This window comes from Hemibagrus wyckioides, linkage group LG24, assembly GCF_019097595.1.
Source record: "Hemibagrus wyckioides isolate EC202008001 linkage group LG24, SWU_Hwy_1.0, whole genome shotgun sequence".
Classification (NCBI taxonomy): Eukaryota; Metazoa; Chordata; class Actinopteri; order Siluriformes; family Bagridae; genus Hemibagrus; species Hemibagrus wyckioides.
This window is the reverse complement of record NC_080733.1, coordinates 16,919,956-16,947,455: the sequence shown is the minus strand read 5'-3', so window position 1 is coordinate 16,947,455 and position 27,500 is coordinate 16,919,956. Positions and strand designations below refer to the sequence as shown.

Here is a 27,500-nt window from a genome sequence, read left to right as displayed (position 1 = left end):
GTATATGTGTAGTGTGTATATATAGTGTGTGTATGTGTAGTGTGTATGTGTAGTGTGTATGTGTAGTGTGTATGTGTAGTGTGTATATATAGTGTGTGTATGTGTAGTGTGTATATATAGTGTGTGTGTGTGTGTAGTGTGTATGTATAGTGTGTGCGTGTGTATATGTATAGTATTTTTGTGTGTATGTGTAGTGTGTATGTATAGTGTGTGAATGTGTAGTGTGCATGTATAGTGTGTGTATGTGTATGTGTGCGTGTGTATATGTATAGTATTTTTGTGTGTATGTGTAGTGTGTATGTGAGTATGTATGTGTGCATTGTGTGTGTATGTGTATAGTGTTTTTGTGTGTATGTATAGTGTGTGTATGTGTATAGTGTATGTGTGTATGTATAGTGTGTGTATGTGTAGTGTGTATATATAGTGTGTGTCTGTGTAGTGTGTATGTGTAGTGTGTATGTATAGTGTGTGTATGTGTAGTGTGTATGTATAGTGTGTGTATGTGTAGTGTGTATGTGTAGTGTGTATATATAGTGTGTGTATGTGTAGTGTGTATATATAGTGTGTGTGTATGTGTGTATGTATAGTGTGTGTATGTGTAGTGTGTATGTATAGTGTGTGTATGTGTATGTGTGCGTGTGTATATGTATAGTATTTTTGTGTGTATGTATATGTGTGCATTGTGTGTGTATGTGTATAGTGTTTTTGTGTGTATGTATAGTGTGTGTATGTGTATAGTGTATGTGTGTATGTATAGTGTGTGTATGTGTAGTGTGTATGCATGCATGTATGTATGTGTAGTGTTTGTGTGTGTGCCTGTGTGTGTGTAGTGTGTATGTGTAGTGTGTATGTGTAGTGTGTGTATAGTGTGTGTGTGTGTGTGTACGTATAGTGTGTGTATGTGTAGTGTGTATGTATAGTGTGTGTATGTGTAGTGTTTGTGCATGTGTAGTGTGTGTGTGTATGTATAGTGTGTGTGTGTGTGTAGTGTTTTTGCATGTATGTGAGCAGTGTGTATGTGTGTGTATACATTTACTTTTACATTTCTGGCATTTGGCAGATGCTTTTATCCAGCGCGACATTTAAAAGTGCTTTAAGTCTCTGTGAATGAATACATTAACACTGGTTCAATAGGTTGCAGACTTAGGATACCATTAGCCTAATAACTGAGTTGGTGTGTTTTTTTTTAAACATATAACAATACATAAAAACAGGAAAAAATAAGAGTCAGTTTAAGTGTTTCAGGAAAAGGTAGGTCTTCAGACGTCGTTTAAAGACTCTGAGAGACTCTGCTGTACGGACATCTAAGGGAAGTTCATTCCACCACCTCGGTGCCAGAACAGAGAAGAGTCTAGATGAATACCTACCTTTTGCCCTGAGAGATGGTGGGACCAGTCGGGCAGTGCTAGTGGAGCAAGGTGCGGTGTGAGGAGTAATAAGAGCTTTGAGGTAAGATGGTGTTGGTCCATTCTTGCCTTGTAGGCAAGCAACAGTGTTTTGAATCTGATGAAGCTACCGGAAGCCAGTGGAGGGAAGGCAGCAGAGGGGTGGTGTGGGAGAACTTAGGCAGGTTGGAAACAAGCCGTGCAGTTGCATTTTTGATCATTTGCAGTGGACGAATTGCATTCAGAGGAAGACCTGCCAGTAAAGAGTTGCAGTAGTCCAGTCTCGACGTGACCAGAGACTGAACAAGCACTTGAGTAGCCTGTGTGGATAGAAATGGTCGAATCCTTCTGATGTTGTACAGAAGAAACCGACATGAGCGTGTCACATTAACAACATGGGAGGAAAAGGACAGTTGATTGTCCATGGTTACCCCAAGGTTGCAAGCAGTGGCTGAAAGGGAGATTATTTGGTTTGTTCAGAGACAATGCAAGATCCTGGGCTGGGGATGAATCACCTGGGATGACCAGCAGTTCAGTTTTGACTTTCAGCTGATGAGCTGTCATCCAAGATGAAATGTCTGCCAGATACACTGAGATCCGAGCAGAAGCCGTGGTATCTGAAGGAGGGAAGGAGAAGATAAGTTGGGTGTTATCAGCATAGCAGTGGTATGAAAAGCCATGTGAGGATATAAATTTGACAAGAGAGTTGGTTTAGAGGGAGAAAAGGAGAGGACCAAGTACTGAGCCTTGTGGGACACCAGTAGAGAGTCTACATGGAGCAGTTGTCAATCCCTTCCATGTTACCTGATATGAGTGACCTGATATGAGGAAGCAAACCATGGGAATGTGCTGTTCCACAAATTCCAAGACTCCTGAGGGTGGATAAGAGAGTCTTATGGTTAACTGTGTCAAATGCTGCAGAAAGGTCGAGGAGGATGAGCTTGGCTGATCTAGTAGCATGTAGTTTCTCAGTGACCGCCAAAAGGACACTCTCTGGGGAATGTGCTGCTTTGAAGCCAGACTGGTTGGGATCATGGAGGTTATTCTGCAGGAGATAGTCAGACAGCTGATTATAAACAATTTGTTCGAGAATTTTTGAAAGAAAGGAGAGAAGTGATACCGGTCTGTAATTACTGATGTCAGAGGGATCTAGAGCAGGTTTCTTCAGTATAGGGATAACCCTTGCTTTCTTAAAGGCAGTTGGTACCTGACCAGATGTTATGGATCCATTGATGACTGTGGTGATGAAGGGCAGGAGGTCCCAACCTGCCTCAAGACTACGACCATCGTCCCTGTGCCTAAGAAGTCTACGGTTTCCTGCATCAGTGACAACACCCTCGCTGGACCCCTTGCAGTTTGTGTATCGTCCTAATCTGGCCCTCACCCACCTGGACTGTAAGGACACATATGTACGAATGCTGTTCACTGACTTCAGTTCAGCATTCAACACAATCATCCCTCAGCAGCTGATTGAGAAGCTGAGCCTGCTGGGCCTGAACACCTCTCTCTGCAACTGGATCCTGGATTTCCTGACTGGGAGACCTCAGTCAGTCCGGATCGGGAACAGCATCTCCAGCACCACGACACTGAACACTGGAGCTCCTCAGGGCTGTGTGCTCAGTCCACTGCTGTTCACTCTGCTGACTCACGACTGTGCAGCAATGCACAGATCCAACCACATCATCAGGTTCGCCGATGACACGACCGTGGTGGGTCTCATCAGCAAGAACAATTAGTCAAGCACACAGAGAGGAGGTGCAGCGGCTAACAGCCTGGTGTAAAGCCAACAACCTGTCTCTGAACATCGACAAAACTAAAGAGATGGTTGTCTCTCTCTCTCTCTCTCACACACACACATGCACACACACTCTCTCTCTCACCTGTGTGAACAAAATTATATTGTTCATTATTTATTGCACTACCTCAACCCTTGTGATATTTCATTCACTGCTATGTTTATGTTTATTTCTATTTGCACTACCTCAACTGCTGCTACTGCATTTTTGCACAATGCGTGTTGTCAGGCCGCTATACATATATATATATATGTGTGTGTGTGTGTGTATAGTGAGTGTGTGTGTGTGTGTGTGTGTGTAGTGTGTGAGTATATGGTATATGTATATGTGTGTGTGTGTGTGTGTATGTGTATAGTGAGTGTGTGTGTGTGTAGTGTGTGAGTATATGGTATATGTATATGTGTGTAGTGAGTGTGTGTGTGTGTATGGGTAGGGTGTGTGTGTGTGTGTGTTAGGGATGATGGAGAATATCCAAGTCTCTGTTGAGCAGTTCAGCTCTGATTCATGTCATCATTTTTCCAGCAGCTCCTACATCACTGCTCCTTTAATTGAAAAATATAAACAGGGCTATAAATGCTTCACATGAGAAATAAACCAGTTCCTCCAAGAAACACAGTTTTTACCAAGAACTGGAACGATGAAGAAATAAAATGTATGTTTGTGTATTTTTTTGTTTGTTTGTTTGTTTTACAGCAGTGCAGTGGGATTTAGCCCACCCTCCATCATCTTTATGAAGAGTGTGATGCGGCGGTGCTTTAGTACTTTACTGAACATCACGGCCCTCGCCACTGTGTGGCTCGCTAACTTGCCGAGTGTCACGGGTTTGTAGATGCTATGAGCGAGGCTTCTAAACAGAAACACAACAAACGACACACAACATCAGCAGAAGCATTACACAAAAATCAGAACTTATACTGTGGAGCGAATCGAGGAACAGGAGCGAGCGATCAGAGTGAGATGTGACGAGGAAGCATGAAGGGATTCATGGGTAACGTAGTCAAGCACTGATTCGATGGTGAAGATATGACTAGAAAGAAAGAAAAAGAAAGAAAGGAAGGAAGGAAGGAAGGAAGGAAGGAAGGAAGGAAGGAACAAAGATATGAAAGCACTGACTCGATGGCGTAACCATGACCATGAGCCAAGTTTATAGACCTGCATTGCATTCTGGGACATTGAGTCCTGGAGTCTCTGCTTCTCTGTTGTAAGTAATATAATCTCAATAAATCATTTTCTCTTTTTTTTTTGTCCTCCAGTGGAAAAAATTCTCTGTCTCTGAAATATCGTGTAGAAATAAAACTAAAACACCGGATAATTACAAATATTTCCCCCTTTACATGATGCGGGATTTCAATATTCTATTATCTAATATTTTTTGTGTGTGTAGTATTATATTGTTTGTATAGTGTGTAGTGTATGTGGCGTGTGTGTGTGTATAGTGTGTGTTTATGTATAGTGTGCATGTGTGTGTGTAGTGTACGTGTGTGTGTGTATGTGTAGTATGTATGTGTGTTTGTGTGTGTGTGGTTTATGTGTAATATATGTGTGTGTGTATGAGTAGTATGTGTGTGTCTGTGTGTGTGTGTGTCTGTGTATATATATATATATATATATATATATATATATATATATATATATATATGTGTGTGTGTGTGTGTGTGTGTGTGTATGTGTGTGTGTCTGTATATAAGTGTGTGTAGTGTACATGTGTGTAATGTACATGTGTGTGTGTGTGTGTGTATAGTGTGTGTTTGTATGTTGTATTTATTAAGACGTATTTGCTATTCTTAGCATGCTAACTTAAATGCTTCTGCTCATATTTGGGACATATTATTATTATTAAAATTATTTTAATAAGTGGTGATGTGGGATTTAGCCCTCATTTGATGACCTCTATGAACAGTATAATGCAGCAGCACTTTAGTACTCAACACCGATGTTCTGGTCATCTTGTAGACCGCTAGCCTGCCGAGCTGGGTTTCTTACAGCTGCATTGCATTCTGGGATTACTCAACTCACTATGACTTCTCTTGACATTAACGTAACTCTAGAACTCTGTTTACTCTGCAAAAACACTCCAGAGTTCACCAACACTTCCTGTTATTATGAGCAACTGGCTAAAGATGCAAATTGAACTGAATTAGTTATCTTTTTTTTATTAACTTAACTAGCCGAATTGCAGAACAGAACTACAAATAAATAACAGCAAAAATCATTTCTCTGCTTTCCAGCAGTGGTTTAATATATTCATAAATATCTAAAAATATTATTATAATGTTTTTAATTATATATATTAATTATAGTTATTTAATATTATATATATATATAACTATAGTTATTTTATATTATATATATATTATATATTATAATATTATTGAAATATAATATACATTTCATAAAAATATACTATATACATTATATATTATAATATATAATTATTTTAAAATAATTATATATTATAATATACAATGTATATAGTATATTTTTGTATTTTATGTATATATAAATTCTTGCTGCTGTAACGTGGAAATTTCCCCACTGTGGGATGAATAAAGATATTTTATCTTATCTTATATTATCTTATTTTATCTTATCTTAACTTATCATTATAATATACAATGTTATACTTTTTTTTTGTTTGTTTTTATTTTACAAAATTATCCTTTATATGAGAAACAGGAAGAATAGGAAATAGGAAGAATAAAAAAATATATTAATAATCTCCTTGAACACTCTCCACCTTATATAATGTGCATGACTTCATTATTTATATCTGACTTAATTTTTTTCTTGTGTACTGCAGCGGTGCATCGTGGGTCTTGGGTCGATTGGGTCGATTGGGCAGTCCAGGCGTTTGTGCTCATTGATGTTTAATGGGGTTTGTGAGAGCGGCGCTCCTTTATAGAATAACAGCGCACTTGAAAGCTGAGAATAACTTCACCATCGCTAAGTGATGGCTAAATGCAGCCTCGTGCTCTTATCTGCGCCAATGTTTCATCACATCTATACAAGCTTCAGACTGGGGATTAGTAAAAGAGCTCTCCACACGCACAGGACAGCGCCCTCTCAATAAAAACGTCATTTAAAGATGTTTTAAAGAGTGTCTGATGCAGAATAAATCCCTGCATTCGAGCGAGAATGTCTAATTATACACAAGCCGCTGATGTATAGAATGATGTCTGATTATCTCAAGGCTCCATTAGACTCTGGAGCTATTTCTCACGATATAATAATTGGATTTAATATTTTTTTAAAGATCTGGGATTTCTGCTTTGATTTCTGCTTTTGCTCTCTATAATAGAATGAGTTTTTATTTGTTTGTTTTAATTATTACTTTTTTTTAATCAAAATTATTTGTTTCTTAAGCTTATTTATTTATTTGTTTGTTTGTTTGTTTTTGCTTTTATTTATTTATTTATTTTCAATGTATTTTATTTTTTTAATTGATTCTATTTTACACATTTTAATTATTTTTTAAAAATGATTATTTATTTGTTCTTAAGTAGGGAAGCTTTACTGAGACTAGTGTCTTATGATTCATTTTTATTTATTTATTTATTTATTTATTTATTTATTTATTTATTTATTATAAATTAATTTATTAATTCAGAATTTTTTATTTATTTATTTAGTTAGTTAGTTAGTTAGTTAGTTAGTTAGTTAGTTAGTTAGTTATTATTAAGTAGGGAAGCTTTCATGATTCTTTTTTAAATTAATTTTATTTATTTATTTATTTATTATTATATAGGGAAACTTTATTGAGACTAGTGTTTCTTTTAATCTTTAAACACTGCAGATGCTGGGGAAAATTGATCTCCAAGTGAAATCTGTCTTCTTGTCTTGTGTGTGTACATGTCTCTTTCACCTCGTGTATCACCAATTCATCCTGGACGTTTTTTAAAAATAGAAATACCAGAAACAACCTTATTTTATGATCGTTATTTATTTTATAATGCAATCTATTTCCAAATTAAATCCAGAACAAAGGTATAGATTTTATCCGTGACAGTCGTATCAGAGCGTGAGGCCAGGCATTAGTATCAGGAGAATCTGCGCGCTCGTGAACTCATTTCCTTTCCCAGTTAACGATCTTAACGAGATTCTGACATCTCGCTCTGGTAACCATTTCTGCCCAGACTTAAAGCGTCAGCCATATCGTTGTTCCGCAGTTCAGTGTTTTATTGTGCTCAGGGTCTCTGCGCTCGTCACGCCTTAAAGTGGAAAAGCTGTTTGTGGAGAGGAGAAATGGCACTCTGAAGGGCTTTCCCTATGACAAGCCGAGAGGGTGGAAGGGCTCTCGACAGGGACTTTGGTGTAACAGATGGAGGTGGGAGTGTAATTCAGCAGTGGAGGGAGGCGGAGAGAGAGAGAGCAGTGAAACGATTGAAGGAATGGCCACTGTGTGTACAGTATATTTCATGAGGCAACAGGGAATATGCTAGAAAGTTCGTTCAATCGTATTATTCGGTGGTGAGATGTTTGAGATATTGATATTCAGCACATGTGCAGGTTCTCTACAGAGTCTGAAACTCCGGCAGACTTCGTTACTGAAATATAAACTTCAGGCAGAATTCAGACACTGTGCTGACCATACAACACACACTATACAACACACACTATACAACACACACTATACAACACACACTATACAATACACACTATACAACACACACTATACAACACACACTATACAATACACACTATACAACACACACTATACAACACACACTATACAATACACACTATACAACACACACTATACAACACACACTATAAAACACACATTATACAATACAATATACAACACACACTATACAACACACACTATACAATACACACTATACAATACACACTATACAACACACACTATACAATACACACTATATAGTACACACTATACAACACACACTATAAAACACACATTATACAATACAATATACAATACACACTATACAACACACACTATAAAACACACATTATACAATACAATATACAACACACACTATACAATACACACTATATAGTACACACTATACAATACACACTATATAGTACACACTATACAACACACACTATACAACACACACTATACAATACACACTATACAGCACATACTATACAATACACACTATACATTACACACTATACAACACACACTATACAATACACACTATACAATACACACTATACAACACACACTATACAATACACACTATATAGTACACACTATACAACACACACTATAAAACACACATTATACAATACAATATACAATACACACTATACAATACAATATACAATACACACTATGCAATACAACACACTATACAGTACACACTACAATACAACACACACTATTCAATAAATGCTATACAGTACACACTATACATTACACACTATACATTACACACTATACAACACACACTATACAATACACACTATACAATACAACACACACTATACAGTACACACTATACAATACAACACACACTATTCAATAAATGCTATACAGTACACACTATACATTACACACTATACAACACACACTATACAACACACACTATACAATACACACTATACAACACACACTATACAATACACACTATACAATACACACTATACAACACACACTATACAACACACACTATACAGTACACACTATACAATACACACTATACAACACACACTATACAATACACACTATACAACACACACTATACAGTACACACTATACAATACACACTATACAACACACACTATACAATACACACTATACAACACACACTATACAATACACACTATACAATACACACTATACAACACACACTATACAACACACACTATACAGTACACACTATACAATACACACTATACAACACACACTATACAATACACACTATACAACACACTATACAATACACACTATACAATACACACTATATAGTACACACTATACAATACACACTATATAGTACACACTATACAACACACACTATACAACACACACTATACAATACACACTATACAACACACACTATACAATACACACTATACAGCACATACTATACAATACACACTATACAACACACACTATACAATACACACTATACAATACACACTATACATTACACACTATACAATACACACTATACAATACACACTATATAGTACACACTATACAATACACACTATACAACACACACTATACAATACACACTATATAGTACACACTATACAACACACACTATAAAACACACATTATACAATACAATATACAATACACACTATACAATACACACTATACAATACACACTATACAATACACACTATACAACACACACTATACAATACACACTATATAGTACACACTATACAACACACACTATAAAACACACATTATACAATACAATATACAATACACACTATACAATACAACACACACTATACAGTACACACTATGCAATACTACACACACTATTCAATAAATGCTATACAGTACACACTATACAACACACTATACAATACACACTATACAATACACACTATATAGTACACACTGTACAATACACACTATACAACACACACTATACAATACACACTATACAACACACACTATACAACACACACTATACAATACACACTATACAACACACACTATACAATACACACTATATAGTACACACTATACAACACACACTATAAAACACACATTATACAATACAATATACAATACACACTATACAATACAATACACACTATACAACACACACTATACAGTACACACTATACAATACAACACACACTATTCAATAAATGCTATACAGTACACACTATACATTACACACTATACAATACACACGATATAGTACACACTATACAATACACACTATACAATACACAGTATATAGTACACACTATACAATACACACGATATAGTACACACTATACAACACACACTATACAACACACACTATACAATACACAGTATATAGTACACACTATACAATACACACTATACAATACACACTATACAATACACACTATATAGTACACACTATGCAATACACACTATATAGTACACACTATACAACACACACTATACATTACACACTATACAACACACACTATACAATACACACTATACAATACACACTATACAACACACACTATACAATACACACTATATAGTACACACTATACAATACACACTATACAACACACACTATACAATACACACTATATAGTACACACTATACAACACACTATAAAACACACATTATACAATACAATATACAATACACACTATACAATACAATATACAATACACACTATGCAATACAACACACTATACAGTACACACTATACAATACAACACACACTATTCAATAAATGCTATACAGTACACACTATACATTACACACTATACAACACACACTATACAACACACACTATACAATACACACTATACAATACAACACACACTATACAGTACACACTATACAATACAACACACACTATTCAATAAATGCTATACAGTACACACTATACATTACACACTATACAACACACACTATACAACACACACTATACAGTACACACTATACAATACACACTATACAATACACACTATACAACACACACTATACAACACACACTATACAATACACACTATACAACACACACTATACAATACACACTATACAACACACACTATACAATACACACTATACAACACACTATACAATACACACTATACAATACACACTATACAATACACACTATATAGTACACACTATACAATACACACTATATAGTACACACTATACAACACACACTATACAACACACACTATACAATACACACTATACAACACACACTATACAATACACACTATACAGCACATACTATACAATACACACTATACATTACACACTATATAACACACACTATACAATACACACTATACAATACACACTATACATTACACACTATACAATACACACTATACAACACACACTATACATTACACACTATACAATACACACTATACAACACACACTATACAATACACACTATATAGTACACACTATACAACACACACTATAAAACACACATTATACAATACAATATACAATACACACTATACAATACAATACACACTATACAATACAACACACACTATACAGTACACACTATACAATACAACACACACTATTCAATAAATGCTATACAGTACACACTATACATTACACACTATACAATACACACTATATAGTACACACTATACAACACACACTATACAACACACACTATACAATACACACTATACAATACACAGTATATAGTACACACTATACAATACACACTATACAATACACACTATACAACACACACTATACAATACACACTATACAATACACACTATACAATACACACTATACAACACACACTATACTATACACACTATACAATACACACTATACAATACACACTATATAGTACACACTATACAATACACACTATATGGTACACACTATACAACACACACTATACAACACACACTATACAACACACTATACAATACACACTATACAGCACATACTATACAATACACACTATACATTACACAATATACAACACACACTATACATTACACACTATACAACACACACTATACAATACACACTATACAATACACACTATACAACACACACTATGCAATACACACTATACAGTACACACTATACAGTACACACTATACAACACACACTATACAATACACACTATACATTACACACTATACAATACACACTATACAACACACACTATACAACACACACTATACAATACACACTATACAACACACACTATGCAATACACACTAGTACACACTATACAGTACACACTATACAACACACACTATACAATACACACTATACAACACACACTATACAATCCACACTATACAACACACACTATACAATACACACTATACAACACACACTATACAATACACACTATACAACACACACTATACAATACACACTATACAACACACACTATACAGTACACACTATTCTATAAATGCTATACAGTACACACTATACAATACAAACTATACAATACACACTATACAATACACACTATACAACACACACTATACAATACACACTATACAACACACACTATACAATACACACTATACAGTACACACTATTCAATAAATGCTATACAGTACACACTATACATTACACACTATACAAAACACAATATACAGTACACACTATACAACACACACTATACAATACACACTATACAACACACACTATGCAATACACACTATACAGTACACACTATACAGTACACACTATACAACACACACTATACAGTACACACTATACAACACACACTATACAATACACACTATACAATACGCACTATACATCACACACTATACAATACACACTATACAATACACACTATACAGTACACACTATACAATACACACTATACAACACACACTATACAACACACACTATACAATACACACTATACAACACACACTATACAACACACACTATACAATACACACTATACAGTACACACTATACAATACACACTATACAGTACACACTATACAACACACACTACACAGCACACACATCTGTCCAGACAATTATGATCCCTAAATCACTCAACTCAAAAGAAAGCAAGAAAGAAAGAAAGAAAGAAAGAAAGAAAGAAAGAAAGAAAGAAAGAAAGAAAGAAAGAAAGAAAGATAAAGAACAGAACAAACGAAGGAAGAAACGAAAGAAAGACAGATAAGCTAATGAATGAAAGTAAGCACAAAAGAAATTAAATCAAAGAAAGCCCCTCCTTCTAGTTTAGGCCACACCCACTCCAGCTTTAATTCTAAGTCTTCTCTGTTTCTATACTTCTGTAAAGCTGCTTTGAGACAATGTGCATTTGTTAAAAGGAACCTCTTCATGGTTCCTCTGTTCAGTTCCTTTACTCAATACACAAATGTATCCCAAAAACTAATCCCTGAATCACTCAACTGTACGAAAGCTCGCTTTAATTTACCCGCTGTATGGAGTTCGGCTTTAACAAGATCTGTCACATCGGTCCATTTCATTACATGAGCAGCATCTTCACAAGCTTCGTTCTTCATGTGATGTGTTTTGATATGATGATTCGATGAAAATGAAAATGACCTGATGATCTCAATTGGAGGCTTCAAGGCTCACTTTCAGCCCACCTTAACTACCTTCGAAATAAAACAGAAAAGTTGGCAATGTTGGTTGTCAAAGTCGTACGATATTTACATGCAGCTCACACTGAGTCTACACACTGTCAGTGTGTGTGTGTGTGTTTGTGTGTGTGTGTGTGTGTGTATGTGTGTGTGTGTGTGATTTGACAGTTCTTTAAAAAACTCCTTGTTAAAGTTGCTTGAATGTGTAGACTATGAATAACAGCTGAATAAATATTCCAACTAGTCGAAGAATAAACATTAACTGAGATCCAGTTGGTCCACTTGGCGGCCATCTTGGCTAGGCTACAGGGTACATTTATACAAGACCAGAGGATAGAAGTTCAGGTTGCTCGGGCCAGAGCATACTGTATGAACATGTCTTTATATCTAGAGCCTTAAATCTGTCAATCATAGAGTCTTAACCAGTAAGGTATTTAAAGCTCTGTTCTGTCTTCACACCTTCTCAGGAGCCAAAATGTTGCTGAGATCTAATTGAAGCACTTATATGAGCACCTCTGAATTAATCACATGAATGATTATGGCTATGTCTCAATCCCAAAATTACTAGTCAAGGCTCTGGTCACAGAGTCGATCATTTTAAGTTCTGTCTCTTATTCAATCACTTCAGGCTTTCGCTTCCTGAAAAGTCCCATAATGCACAACAAAAACCCTGGAGCTCACCTTCCCTCTTCAATATGTTCCACTCCTGAATTCCTGACTTACTTCATCTACAAGCAGCTTGTTGTCTTTACATTTCCGCCAGGCGTCGTTATCCAGGTCAACTTACACTTTATCCCATTTTTTCCCTCACAACTGAGCAACTGAGGGTTAAGGGCCTTGCTCAGGGGCCCAGCAGTGGCAGTTGGAGGCCCTGGGACCTGAATTCACAACCTTCTGATTGGTAGGTCAATGTCTTAGCCACTAAGCTACCACATCCCCTTTATTGTAACTTTTAAGCAGTTCATTTTAACTTTACTAGACATTTTCTGTACATATTTGGGGCTAATGATATATTTTTTAAAATCCACTAGCTAGCGTACAATCCTGCTTCTTGAGGAAACATGAGAGAAACATGTGATGAAGCTTAGACATTAAAACTGAACTATTTGATGTTTTGGGTTTTTACAGTCATTGATGAGGAAATTAGTCTTTATCAGTGTCTCAATTTGTGTACAGGATATACTGATTCACTACCTAAGAAGAAGGAAAGAAAGATAGATAGATAGATAGATAGATAGATAGATAGATAGATAGATAGATAGATAGATAGATAGATAGATAGATAGAAAGAAAGAAAGAAAGAAAGAAAGAAAGAAAGAAAGAAAGAAAGGATAGAGTGAAAAAATATGGATAAAAGAACCACAGAAAAAATAATGACTGAAAGAAAGAAGGAAAAAGTGAATGAAAAGACTAAAGAAAGAAAGAAAGAAAGAAAGGAAAGGAAAGGAAAGAGTTAAATATAGAATTAGAGGTGTAGAGAGCTGATTGAGACATGCCCTCAATCTGTGATGATAAACACGGTACATTTCCGGCTCTTTGGAATAACTCCAGAGGAGGAAATCTATCCTGTGCTTCCTCTGTGAAGTGTAAAACCACACCCTCCTTTAACACTGCTTTTCAGTTCTGAGCTGTCGGCCCTCTTCTGCATACCTGAGCTCACAGAGGCTCGTGATTGGCCGGTGGCTGTGTAAGTGCCAGAGCGGAGAGATCATGCCTTTCCACTTTAATTTCCCGGACATGGCAGCTTTCATATGCCAGATCTCAGGACGCTCTCAGGCGAAGGCTTTTCCTGTTGCAGTAGTAATTAGAACGGAGAGCAGAGAACCAAGAAAGCTTTCCAGTGCATAAACAGCTTTCCAGGTGGCACCGAGCCGGAGATGCTCTTTAATCTGCTGGCTAACACGCAGGTCCACTTGTTGCCCTGATCCCGGATTTGATTACCATAATTATTCGTAATTAGCAAGCCAGTTCCATCGGGGAGCTTCAGACAGGGATCCCTGCGATTAATTAAAAGGTTTATTCAGCGGCTTCGGCGCTGCCTGTGCTGTCTGACCGAGAACAATTACGCTCACGGCTAATTAGCTACAAATGATTTAGCGCTGTAATGATGAGGCTACAGATTGAGGTTAATGACTGTAATGGCGACGTGAAGCAGAAGGGATTCTGACAAACACGGCCGCGTCGAAGGCTAGCATAACAATCTGATTCTGACTTTGATGTATGTCAAGGCGTTTTTTTTGTGGCATTATTGTTTTTGTTTCCTCCCTCTCTCTCTCTCTCTCTCTCTCACACACACACACACACACACACTGTACACAATGTCGTGACTAATTCTTCTCAGTCGACTGAATCATTTTCAAACGATTCGCCATTAAACGACGGCCATTGTGCTAATCGCTGCATGCATGACTGTGTGACTGTCTACCAAACACACTAACTTTTGTTGTGTGTGTGTGTGTGTGTGTGTTTCCATGATTGAGTGAGTGAGAGATGCTCTCTGTCACCATAGCAACATGTTTCTGTAGCGTGTGGGGGGAAGCTTAAAGGGAATAGGGATTAGGGAGCATGTGTCCATGTTGACCATCGCGTGCGGGTCACAGGCTCCTGCAAAATTGATACGGATTTTCTCTTTCATCTACCGTCGTGTGATGGGAAGGATTTAGGTGTGTGTCTGTGTGTGTGTTGCTTTTTAAAGGAATACTCCACTCATTTCCATACTTTGTTTTCCTTCGATCTTCTATCTAGTGCAGGTTTTGCTCCTAGGTGTGAGTGTGAGGAAGTTTGGGCCTAAAGTTTGTGACATTCCAGGAATATTGCTGCCTCGGTGTTCCCGGGATGGACTTCAGGATCCGTGTCACTCTGACTGATATAAAATACTTATAATATGAATCATTAATGAAATTAATATTTGGACACAGCTAAAAATCCCAGCAGCAAAGATTTTCCAAGATTTTCCCGAAGCTTCCCGTTCCCTCCAGGACTTAAAGAGAAAGTCTTGTATTTTCGGATCCATGCCCAGATGTGCTTTAATGCAAAAAAAAGAATTCATATGTACAAGTTAAAAAGTCATCAACCAGATGAAATTATTTATTTTATTTTATTTTATTTATTTATTTATTTATTTATTTATTTATTTATTTATTTATTTATTTATTTGATTTTGATTTTGATTTTGATTTAATTTAATTTAATTTAATTTAATTTAATTTAATGGATTACTGGTGGTACATGTCCTTTCACTGCTTAATAAATAGGAATAAATAGGAAAAATGACTAAGATTGAGGAAGGGAAGAAGGAGCCTTTTATATAAAGTTAAAAAAATCAGTATTATTTATGTACTGTAAACGCATGACTCTTTTGTTTAGCTGTGTGAATAATCTTTTTTTTTTCAAATTATATTTAATTATAATTATATAATAATTATTATACATATTATTAAGATCAGTTCCATTGTTTTTTGTTATTATTTATTTATTTAAATATTTTCAGACTTACCTTTTAATTAATTAATTGATTAATTAATTCTTTAATATTTGTTAATGATTTTTTTATTTATTTTTAACATTCTATACATAATAAAATTTACATTAATAGCAAATATATACATAAAAAACACAATACAAATAAATACTTTACTTATCCAGCTGTTTGTTTGTTTGATTGTTCTATATATCTATTTATTATCTGTTCTTTTATTCTACCTTTGATGAAATTTTCATTTCATTTCTGTCCTTCTTGCTCGACTGTACAAAATGTGCTTCATAGACAGAGCTTGTTGTTGTTGTTTATAGCTGCGGGTCTTTCCTTCCTCTACCGATCTATAGAATAGACTGGAGCAGGAATAAACCTCTGTGAATAAATCGGTCTCTGATACAGCGAGCACTGAGAAACGTCCTGGCGCTCGCCGTGTAGTATTGTGTCATGTCAAGTCGCTGCGTGCATACACACATCACCCCGTACCACGCTATTATCTCCGGTGGAGGTGTGCTAATCCAGGTCCCCGAGCACTGAAGGATCATGGGGAAGAGAATGAAGGCAGCAATCACCGGCTCTGCTGGAGGTCTGAGAATCGGAAGGATTGTTATTCCTCTGTGTTTAACTGGCAGAAAACAACGAGGCCTGTTTGTGCCAAGAGCAAGGAGGACATCATTTCCTCTCAGAGTCATTAGCCTTTACCTCGTACATACACACACACACACACAGTTCAGCATTCTGCTCTCATTTATGCCTCGTCATATGACTGTAATTGCTCTTTCACACCCACACACGCATACACTTTCTCTCCATTTCCGTGCTTCATTATTTAAATGCCGTCTTTCTGGTTTTTTTTTTGCTTTTTTCCCAGAGTCCAGGTCGAGTTTTACGTGAACGAGAACACGTTTAAGGAGCGCCTGAAGCTCTTCTTCATCAAAAATCAGAGATCCAGTGAGTTCCCCGTGTCCTCAGACATGGTGGCCAGTTGCTGGTCCTGTAACCTGCTGCTGCTGCTGCTTCGGGTCTTGTGGTTATTGTTGTTGTTGTTGTTGTTGTTGTGCTCTGAGTCTGCTGTTCTGTTTGGTTCTTTGGTGTCTATGGAGTTCAGTGAGCTGTATCTTGGCTGTGTCTCTCGCTCATGTGGCTGTACACGTCTGGAACTCTGCTTGTTGTTGTTGTTGTTTGTCTGTTTTTTTTTGGGGGGGGGGGGTTATAGCTGAACCAATTAAAAGATTAAAGTCTCTGTCTCACTGCAGGTCTGAGAGTCCGCCTCTTCAACTTCTTCCTGAAGGTGGTCAGCTGCCTGCTGTACATCGTCCGAGTGCTGCTGGATGACCCGCGGGAGCAGAGGGACTGGTGTGTGTGTGTGTGTGTGTGTGTGTGTTACAGCATAATAGAAAGAAATAATTAATAAATCAAGCTAGTTAGTTATCTCCATATTCCTTCAAAAGCAGGAGGTTCCAGTGTCTTGTACGATCCTTATGCCACAGTAATTGTTGTAACTTTTATCCGTTTATAGTTACATGTAACGCAAGCAGTCGTTTCCTCGCCAGCCTCTCTCTTTTTTTCTCTCTTTCGAAAAGAAAGAAAAAGAAAAGACAACCAGGAAAGCGCAAAAAGTGTAAATTCCTCTCTCCTGAAGAGGATCAATCTTTACCTCAGATTGTAACAAACCTCTGACACTGGAGACTTCCATTAAATGTTAAAGAAACATCTCCTTAAAGAAAACGTTGCCACGGCAACAATAATAAGATGTGGGTTTTTTTTTAATAATTTATATGATCAATGTGATTGGAAATTAATCAACCCCTTCTGACCAATCACAATCCAGAACTGAACAGCATAATAAGTTAGGCACTGAGGAGGGGGAGCAAGGGGGTTTAGTGGGTAGCATGATTGCTTCACAGCTCCAGGGTTGTGGGTTCGAGTCCTGTCTCCTCCTTGTATGTGTGTGGGCTTCAGGGGTTTCCTCAGATTTCCTCTTCCAGTCTAAGATATGTGTTATAGACTGATCTCTATATTGTTTATAGTGCGTGATTGTGCACTGTGATGGGTTAGTTCCCCGTCCTTGGTGTGCCCCCAGTCCTGTGATAGACTCTGTGTTGGTTCCCTGTGACCCTGCATAGGAAATAAATAAGTAGTAATTTATTATTTTTTATTCTACTGTTCTTACTTTGCCTTTTATTAAAGCTTTCTCTGTTAACGTTGTAACTATTATGAAGGAGCTGACGAAGCCTGTACCATACGTCAGTGTAACGAATCCTGTCTCCACAAGTCAGAGTAATTGGAAAAGTTCTGACAAAAAGTCGTGACAAAGTGAGAATGAAGCCGAGCGCAGGTGACAAGAGTTCTGAGTGGAAGTGGAGAAAGAGAGAGAGAGAGAGAGAGAGAGAGGTGAGTGTAAGAGAGAAAGAGGGAGAGAGATAGAAAGTGAGAGAGAGATTGGGAAATTTGAGAAATTGAAAGAGTAAGAGAGAGAGAGAGAGAGAGAGAAATGAGAGAAGTGAGTTAGAGAGAGAGAAGAGAGAGAGAGAGAGAGAGAGAGAAATTGAGAAACTGAAAGAGAGCGAGTGAGAGAGAAAGGGAGAGAGAAATGAGAGAAGTGAGTTTGAGAGAGAGAGACATGAGAGAGAGTGAGAGAGAGAGAGAGAGAGAGAGATTGAGGAATTGAGAGAGACAGTGAGAGAAAGAGAGTGAGAGAGAGAAATTGATTGAGAAATTTTGAGAGAGGGGGAGAGAGAGAGAGAGAGAGAGAGAGAGAGAGAGAGAGAGAGAAGTGAGTAAGAGAGCAACATGGCAACATGAGGGCAGATCAGCACGAGATCAAAAGATCCCAAAGGATCAGCAGCGAGGAAAAGTAAAAGCAAACAGAAAGAGAGAGAGAGAAGAGAGGATGCAGCCATGAAGGGGATGAGAGAGTGATTTATAGGAGCTTGAATATTAGTATCGAGCCCCAGCTGCTGGACCTTTCTTCATTTCTGTGTGTGTGTGTGTGTTTTCCCTACAGTCCTGGCTGCCTCAGACAGAATGCCTCTGCACAGAACAAAAGCCATTTTGACTGGTAAGTGTGTGTGACTTCAGATAAAAACGAAAACACAGATCAGCAATCTTCATTTAATGATGAGAGAAAAAAAAGAAGAAAAGAAATCTCTATCGACCCGTCCTTCGTCTCCTGAAAGAGACCCGGCAGACTGTGAGCCGCTGGGCAGCAATAATAATAATAATAATACGTTCTCATTACATCAGCGTGAGGCCCGGTGTCACGCTCCCCGAACCCCCTGAGCGGTGCGTATGATCCGAACCCGGAGCAGCGGGAGGGAAAGCTCTCAGCGCTCTGGGCTTTACTGTATCTGTATCACTGACGTCAGGAAACGGTGACGGAGCGGCGCGAGGGGACTCCTCATATGATAATGAAAGGTTATATTTAGGAAAGATGTTGTCCCTGGTGCTCTGCGTTTTAATAAGATGAAGCAGCCGTGTGTGTGTGTGTGTGTGTGCTCACACCCTTCAAGCTGTCTCTCATGCTGGGCTTGGTGTTGTCTCGCAGTTACGACCTCGTTTATTTGGAGAAATTAGTGCCAAGTTGATTCGGGCCCGCTCTTGAGCAAGCTCTCAATGAGACGGATGCTCATCGTTTTTTCCCAGATAATGATTTGTACTCGGGGGCAGCGCGGCGGCTTAGTGGTTAGCACTGTTGCTTCACAGCAGGGTCCGAATCCTGGGTTCGAACAGCCAGGGGCCTTTCTGTGTGGAGTTTGCATGTTCTCCCCGTGCCTGTGTGGGTTTACTCCGGGTACTCCGGGTTTCCTCCCACAGTCCAAAAACATGTACATTAGGTTGATTGGTCATTCTAAATTCCCCATAGGAGTGTGTGTGAGTGTGTGTGGTTGTCTGTCTATATGTGGCCCTGTGATGGACTGGTGACCTGTCCAGGGTGTACCCCTGCCTTTCACCCAGTGTGTGCTGGGATAGGCTCCAGCAGACCCCCGAGACCCTAATTAGGAATAAAGCGGGTATAGGAAACGTATGGATGGATGGATTTGTACTCATGTATCGGATTACAGGCTCCACGGCATGCTGGGAAAATCATGCTCTGTTCACGTTAAGGGAATCCTGAGTAAGATTGGAAGGTTATAGCAAAAGTGCCAATCTTTAATTTGGCTTTTTTGGCTAAGTTGCATCAGAACATCTGGATCGAAAGGTGTCGCGTTTTGTACAGGAAACAGGAAATGATTTGACGTCTTTTTCGGCTACGATCGGAAAAAGACGTCACCTGGAACCTGGAACTCTGCTATGAATATGTCGCCTCTAGTCGGCTATAGGAGAAAAAGACACAGAAATCCTTCTGAAACTCTACAAATTCTTAAAGTTCCTGAGTGTCTACTTTCATTAGAGCTTCATATTAACCTCCACTGTGGAGTGAGACATGACCAAGACACTCAGTCATCAACATGGACACGATAAAAACAGGAGGAAACTCTATTTTTTATCGAATAAATTCATTTGTTTCAGTTTGATCGATGAGCCACAGTGTTGTTGGTGGTGTTATCTTTAAATCTTTATACCTGCTCAACTAATTTAACACTAGACATGTTAGTCAGAAAGTCGTACACCTTCAAACCCCACTCTGAAGGACCGTACCACCACATTTCCACGGACTGTACCATTTCCCAACAGGAAGATCTTTCAAATTGGAACTAGCTAGCTAGTTTTAGAAATTAGCTGGTTGTGTAATCTGTTCCTTAACAACAGCTTGCTTTAGTTTAGCTTTATCATGATTGTAATGTGGCTTGAATATATACTGTATACTGTAAGATCATTGACTAAATTTGCTAGCCACTTGTTATTAGCTTGCTAGCTCTAGCATGTTGTTGCTACATTCTAGTAATTCTCTGATTCCCTTTCACATTTTTTTTTTGCATAATAAACTACTTTCCTCACTGGACTATTCCTTCGATAGAAAATTGGTGTCTTATTTGTGCTGTTCCTGAAAGGCGTTAACTCTGTGTGGAAACAGTGAACTGTGTGATGAGGTTCATGTCCTTGTCTTTACATGTTACTTCTCTCTCTGTGTCTCGCTCGGTTTCCTCCAATAACGGACTCTTTTGCCACCAGGTCCCTCATTATCTGGGTGAACAGACCTCTGCCACTTTGGGCACTCCAGGTCAGATCAATTAACCTTTTTTTTTTACACACACACACACACACACACACACAGAGAGAGAGAGCAGATTGTATAGATATCAAAACAGCTCTGGTTTAAAAAGAGGGAAATACAGATTTATGTGGACAAATAAAAGCACACAGCTTTCACAAGATGGAAACACACACACACACACAAGACCTGTGTGTCACTGCTGTTTTGTACTTATGGCCACTCAGTCCAGACATTTCACAGTAAGCACTTTTATTCCTGCCCACTGCTTCCTCCCACACTGTGTGTCTTTCCTCATCTCTCTCTCTCTCTCTCTCTCTCTCTTTCTCTCACCAGGTCCTTGTGGCTTTCATCAGCTTTTCAGAAACCATGTTGCTCGTGTACCTGAGCTACAAGGTAAGAGACCTGCGAGTGCAACACCCTGAAACCTTGCTTTCGTCCACTGTCACATCCTTACAGGGCAGAATTTGTTCTTTTCGGAACTTTTCAGTCAAGATTTCAGAATAATATTCAGTATCATTCTGTATCATACAGGTTTACAACTACCCTGTATCACCATATAACTCCGCCCACCCCTTGCACCATTATGTATTGTTTTGTATTATGTCATGTGGTCAATCCATCCCTTCTCTACACTGCTTATCCTATTGGGTCGCAGTCTATCCCAGTTTACCCCATTAGACACGGGGTACAAGGCAGGGTACATCCTGGGTATGATGCCAGTCTATCTCAGGGTACAATAAATAAATAAATAATAATTCACGTACCAAGAGATTCCTTCATGCTACCTAGTTGCCTCTGCCGGGAGGTTATGCCATGGACAAGAATCTACATCTCTATTGAAATGGAAAATCCCGCCTCCATTTCTAATCTACACCACAACTTCCTGTGAGTTTTCCCCCTAACAACTCCTGTCAACTTGTCAATCTTCAGAAAATTCATCTAGCAGCATGGAATCTATCTTCTCCATCTTGTCTCATGAAAAAGACAAACATTGTGCACAACATTGTGCTGTACCAAATCTCTTTCCAGCATTATTTTTCTCAGAAATAGTTTCTCAGAAGTCTCGAGCAGACCCAGGCTATTTCTGATGATTGGTAGCTCGGGTGCGTTGGTGTGCACTTTCTCAGGTCAAGCTTTCTTTTTTTTTTCTGCACCTCAAGGTGTGCATGAAAACTCTTCAGGCTTCAATGAGGGATCAAAGAGGACGGATGGAAAAAGAGGAGAGGTAGAGAGAGAAGGAGAGAGAGAGAGAGAGAGAGACAGTTGTACCAATCAGCTCTTTGTTTTCTGAGAGCTCTTGTGCTGGATGCGTGAGTGGAGGGGACGGAGCAGCAGGCATGCCTGACCTCTTCAGAACCCCTCGGTGGTGCCGTCCCTTTGATTTCTTACTTCTTCTTTGAAGTCCTTGCAGATTCTTCATTCATCCATCCCTCTATCTTTCTCTCTTTTTTTTTTACTCTCCGCCCTCTGTTGATTTCTGCTCTAACCAACAAATCCTTTCTGCCCACACTGAACTTGTGTGGGTCACAAATAAATGTCACGCTGCCTGTCTCTCAGACTCACCCTTCATCCCTACTCATGCTTTTGTCCATTACAGAGAACTGTTTTTTCCTTTTTTTCCACTCGTACAGATGTAGACCCCAGTGGGTCATCTCAGAGCTCCAGATGGAGTTTCCGTGTATGTTTCCTCTGGGTTTCCTCTGGTTTCCTACCACCTCCAGGTGGACTTGAGGCTTTAAATTGCCCCTGGGGTTGAATATATGTGTGTCTGCTATAAACTGGTGTCTCATCCAGGGAGTATTTTTATAATTTCCTTGATTAGGCTTCAGATTGTATTATTCACCCTGACTGAAGATAAGTAAAATAATACAGCAATATCTCCAGTAAAAAAACAAAAAATTAAAAAAAATAAATAATTAAATAAATAAATAAAAATATAAATAAATAAATAAATTGATGTATATTTATGTTTTTATATGTATAATAAAATTATATTATATATAAAAATATAAATAGATATTATACATAATAAATATGTATAATATAAATAGGTAAAGGTATGAAGTGAATGGGTTTTTTAAATTTTATTTTATTTATTTATTTATTTTTTAATTTTATTTTATTTTAATTTAAAAAAATCCCTGGTTGTTATGGACAGAATACTGAGGACAAGTTCAGTGTTGCTGTAGCATTTACAAACCTTACTGTATATTACAATTATATAATTATTCTAAATACATTCACTATATAATTTATATTTATATAAAAACCTGTATGTATATATATATATATATACATTTTAATGTCAGGTTTATTTATTTATTTTGTTTATTTATAGATATATGAAAAAAGAAATATATAGAATAAATATATTTTTATTTTTATTTTTTTAAATTTAAATTTAAATTTTAATTTTAAATAATTTTTCTTTTTAATTTTTTTATTCTGTTTGTTTGCAAGACTCCTACTGTAAACGACCCCTACAGAAAATTAAGTTTATTTATAAAATAAATCAAATCCACATCAGTTCTCATGCTCCATCATGTTCGATCGCCTTTATGCAAATGGACTGCGATTGACCCCAGATTTTTGTCGTTCTAAACCCCGCTGTAAACCTCGGGTACAGGAACATTTCACACGTGTCTAATTTACACACACTGACCCTTCATATTTATGTTTCCAGGGCAACGTGTGGGAGCAAGTGTTACGTGTCCCGTTCATCCTGGAGATGATCAGCGCCGTCCCTTTCGTCATCACTGTGAGTCTCTGATTTCTTATACAACCCGAATGATCCAGTCATGAAAAGGGTGACGAATTAAAGGATAAAACAAGTATAATGATCCAAGTGTGAAGGCCATGGCATCATCAAATCATCCAAGTCATTACAGTCATTCTGTGAGCACTCTTAATCCTAGATATTTGGATCCTGGCCTTAGTACAGTAGTATAAATAGATATTGTGATGCGACGCTGCCAATTTACACAGAGCTGCCAATTTAACAGGTCAAAATACCCTGTAGGTCACTTCATTACTGACTGATACTCATCTGTTGCATGTGTGCAAAAAGAAATCCAAAAACAAAAAATTCACTTTCATTTGTTTCACTTGTATCACAAGATTCACCTTTATTTGTTTCACTAAATTCTCTTTTGTTTGTTTTACTAGATTCACTTTTGTTTGTTTCACTTGTTTCACGAGATTCACTTTCATTTGATTCACTAGATTTGTTTTTGTTTGTTTCACTAGACTCACTTTCATTTGTTTCACTAGACTCGCTTTCATTTGTTTCACTAGACTCGCTTTCCATTCAATAGATTCGTGTTCATTTGATTCACTAGATCTACTTTCATTTGTTTTACTAGACTTACTTTGGTTTGTTTCAGTAGATTCACTTTCATTCGATTCAATAGATTAATTTTTGTTTTGTTTGACTAGATTCACTTTTGTGTGTTTCACTAAATTTACTTCCATTTGTATCACTAGGTTCACTTTTGTTTGTTTCAGTTGTTTCACTAGATTCACTTTCGTGCTAGCACCCACCATATTTGCTGCTAACTAGCACACATTTTCTTCACCTGAAGGAAACCTGTGCTTCTGTCAAATCTGCTGTTTTAGAAAATCAACACCAATATATTATTTCTTTTGTTTTGCCTAGGTAATGAGTTCTGTTCATTTGTTCCCCTGCAAAACCAAACATGACCCATAAGATCTGATTAAATAAGATAAGATGTGATTAAATATATGTTGTTATTAGCTTGAGCTCTCAGGATATTGAGATTTGAGATCTGGAGAAAACAAATGACTATTTTATCCTCAGAGAGTTTTTCAGCCATAATGCGCTCTCTCTCTCTCTCTTTCTCTTTCTGTGTCTTAATAGAAATACTGTATATGTAGAATTAAATTTTGTGCTGCAATGAAACCTAAATGGGATCAAGAGGATGTTTTGGAAATAATTATTGAATTAAATATTTATTCATAAATATTTTGCTAGTGTAAAAGTTGCATATAGATCATTGATGCTTTTGGGGCTGTTTTCTGCCTGGATGTCCATGGAATCATGAAAAGATTTATTTCATGATCTCATCATTCATCCATCCATGCATCCATGCATCCATCCATCCATCCATCCATCCATATCAACACAGAAATGAGAAACAGTGTCTCACTCTCTTGTGGTCTGAATTGGAGATGCAGCTGAAAAACAAATCAAATTAAGGAAAAGTCTTGAAAGATTCTCTCAGGGTAATTTGCTTTTTTGCTTTTGCATAAGCAGTAAATAAATAAATAATTTTTAATTAAATTAAATGCCTTGTAGAGGAAAAATCAGTAAAACGTTTTCTGCATCTCTGTGATAATACAGAAATCTATAATAATAATAATAATAATAATAATAATAATAATAACCATTTGTTGCTCACTCCATGCTTCTTGAAGGGTGCCAATATTTATGCACTTGACCCTCCTGATCCTAATTATAGAAATGAAATGAATTGTATGTGATCCAACTCTATCAGCTCCTGCTGTGTTTATTACATGAAATAAAACCTTGAGCTTTGCCTCACTTGGAGGTTATTAAGTGTTTTCTTTTTCTCTCCTCTTTTCTCTCCTCTTTTCCTCTCAGGTGATTTTACCCTCGCTCCGAAACCTGTTCATTCCCGTCTTTCTGAACTGCTGGCTGGCCAAACACGCGCTGGAAAACATGATCGTAAGAAAAGAAGCAAAGAAAAGAATTAAATTTCACTCCTTTATTTCCCCCTCACAGCTCTCTCTTATCCCAGTCATCCTCCTCTCCTTTGTCTCTGTGTGTGGAGAAGAAAAGCAGTAGGTGCTCTCAGAGGACGAGGGTAAAACTGACGTACCGCCAGAACAGCGTGACGCTAATCACAATTAGCCACGCTAGCACCAACGGCACTCTTCTGGCTTGTTTCTTATAATCTGTGGAAGTGTTTGAAAGGCAGCTATGGAAAATAAAGATCCGGAGTAAGGACAGCTAGGATGAGTAGCCGCTGACAGCCTGGAAAATGATAGTGACGCGTCAGTAGGACCGCAGATTAGCGCAGCTCCACGTTTGTTATGTTGTGTGGATTAAGGAAGGAATGAAAGGATGAAAGATAGCATGGTGTACTGTTAGAGGACAAGGATCAGTGTGGGATGAAGTGTTACCAACACAGGAAGTGTTTTATTCCTCTTATTCCTCTTACACCAGGATTAGAATGATATTCTGTTTATTAGAGAACAAAAACATCATTCTGGCTACATGTAAGGTTTAAACATCCATAAACAAGTTAGTCCCTGTTATCAGTTTCAATTCTCTCATCTTTTTCTCTCTGTCTCTTTCTGTCTCGCTTCCTCTCTCTGTCTTTCTGTCTGTCTGTTTGTCTCTCTGTCTCTTTCTCGCTCCCTCTGTCTGTCTGTCTGTCTGTCTCTCCCTATATGT

At 37.5% G+C, this 27,500-nt stretch overlaps 1 protein-coding gene across 1 annotated transcript in view; it reads left to right on the top strand.

The window, feature by feature from the left end:
- LOC131345192 (potassium channel subfamily T member 2) overlaps positions 1 to 27,500 on the top strand; it is a 121,369-nt gene that overhangs the window by 26,279 nt on the left and 67,590 nt on the right. The window contains exons 3-9 of the mRNA XM_058377971.1: positions 17,777 to 17,856; positions 18,162 to 18,261; positions 19,913 to 19,966; positions 22,021 to 22,069; positions 22,397 to 22,456; positions 24,747 to 24,821; positions 26,685 to 26,768. Coding sequence (XP_058233954.1) covers positions 17,777 to 17,856; positions 18,162 to 18,261; positions 19,913 to 19,966; positions 22,021 to 22,069; positions 22,397 to 22,456; positions 24,747 to 24,821; positions 26,685 to 26,768 — 502 coding nt within the window. The remainder of the gene's footprint in view (positions 1 to 17,776; positions 17,857 to 18,161; positions 18,262 to 19,912; positions 19,967 to 22,020; positions 22,070 to 22,396; positions 22,457 to 24,746; positions 24,822 to 26,684; positions 26,769 to 27,500) is intronic.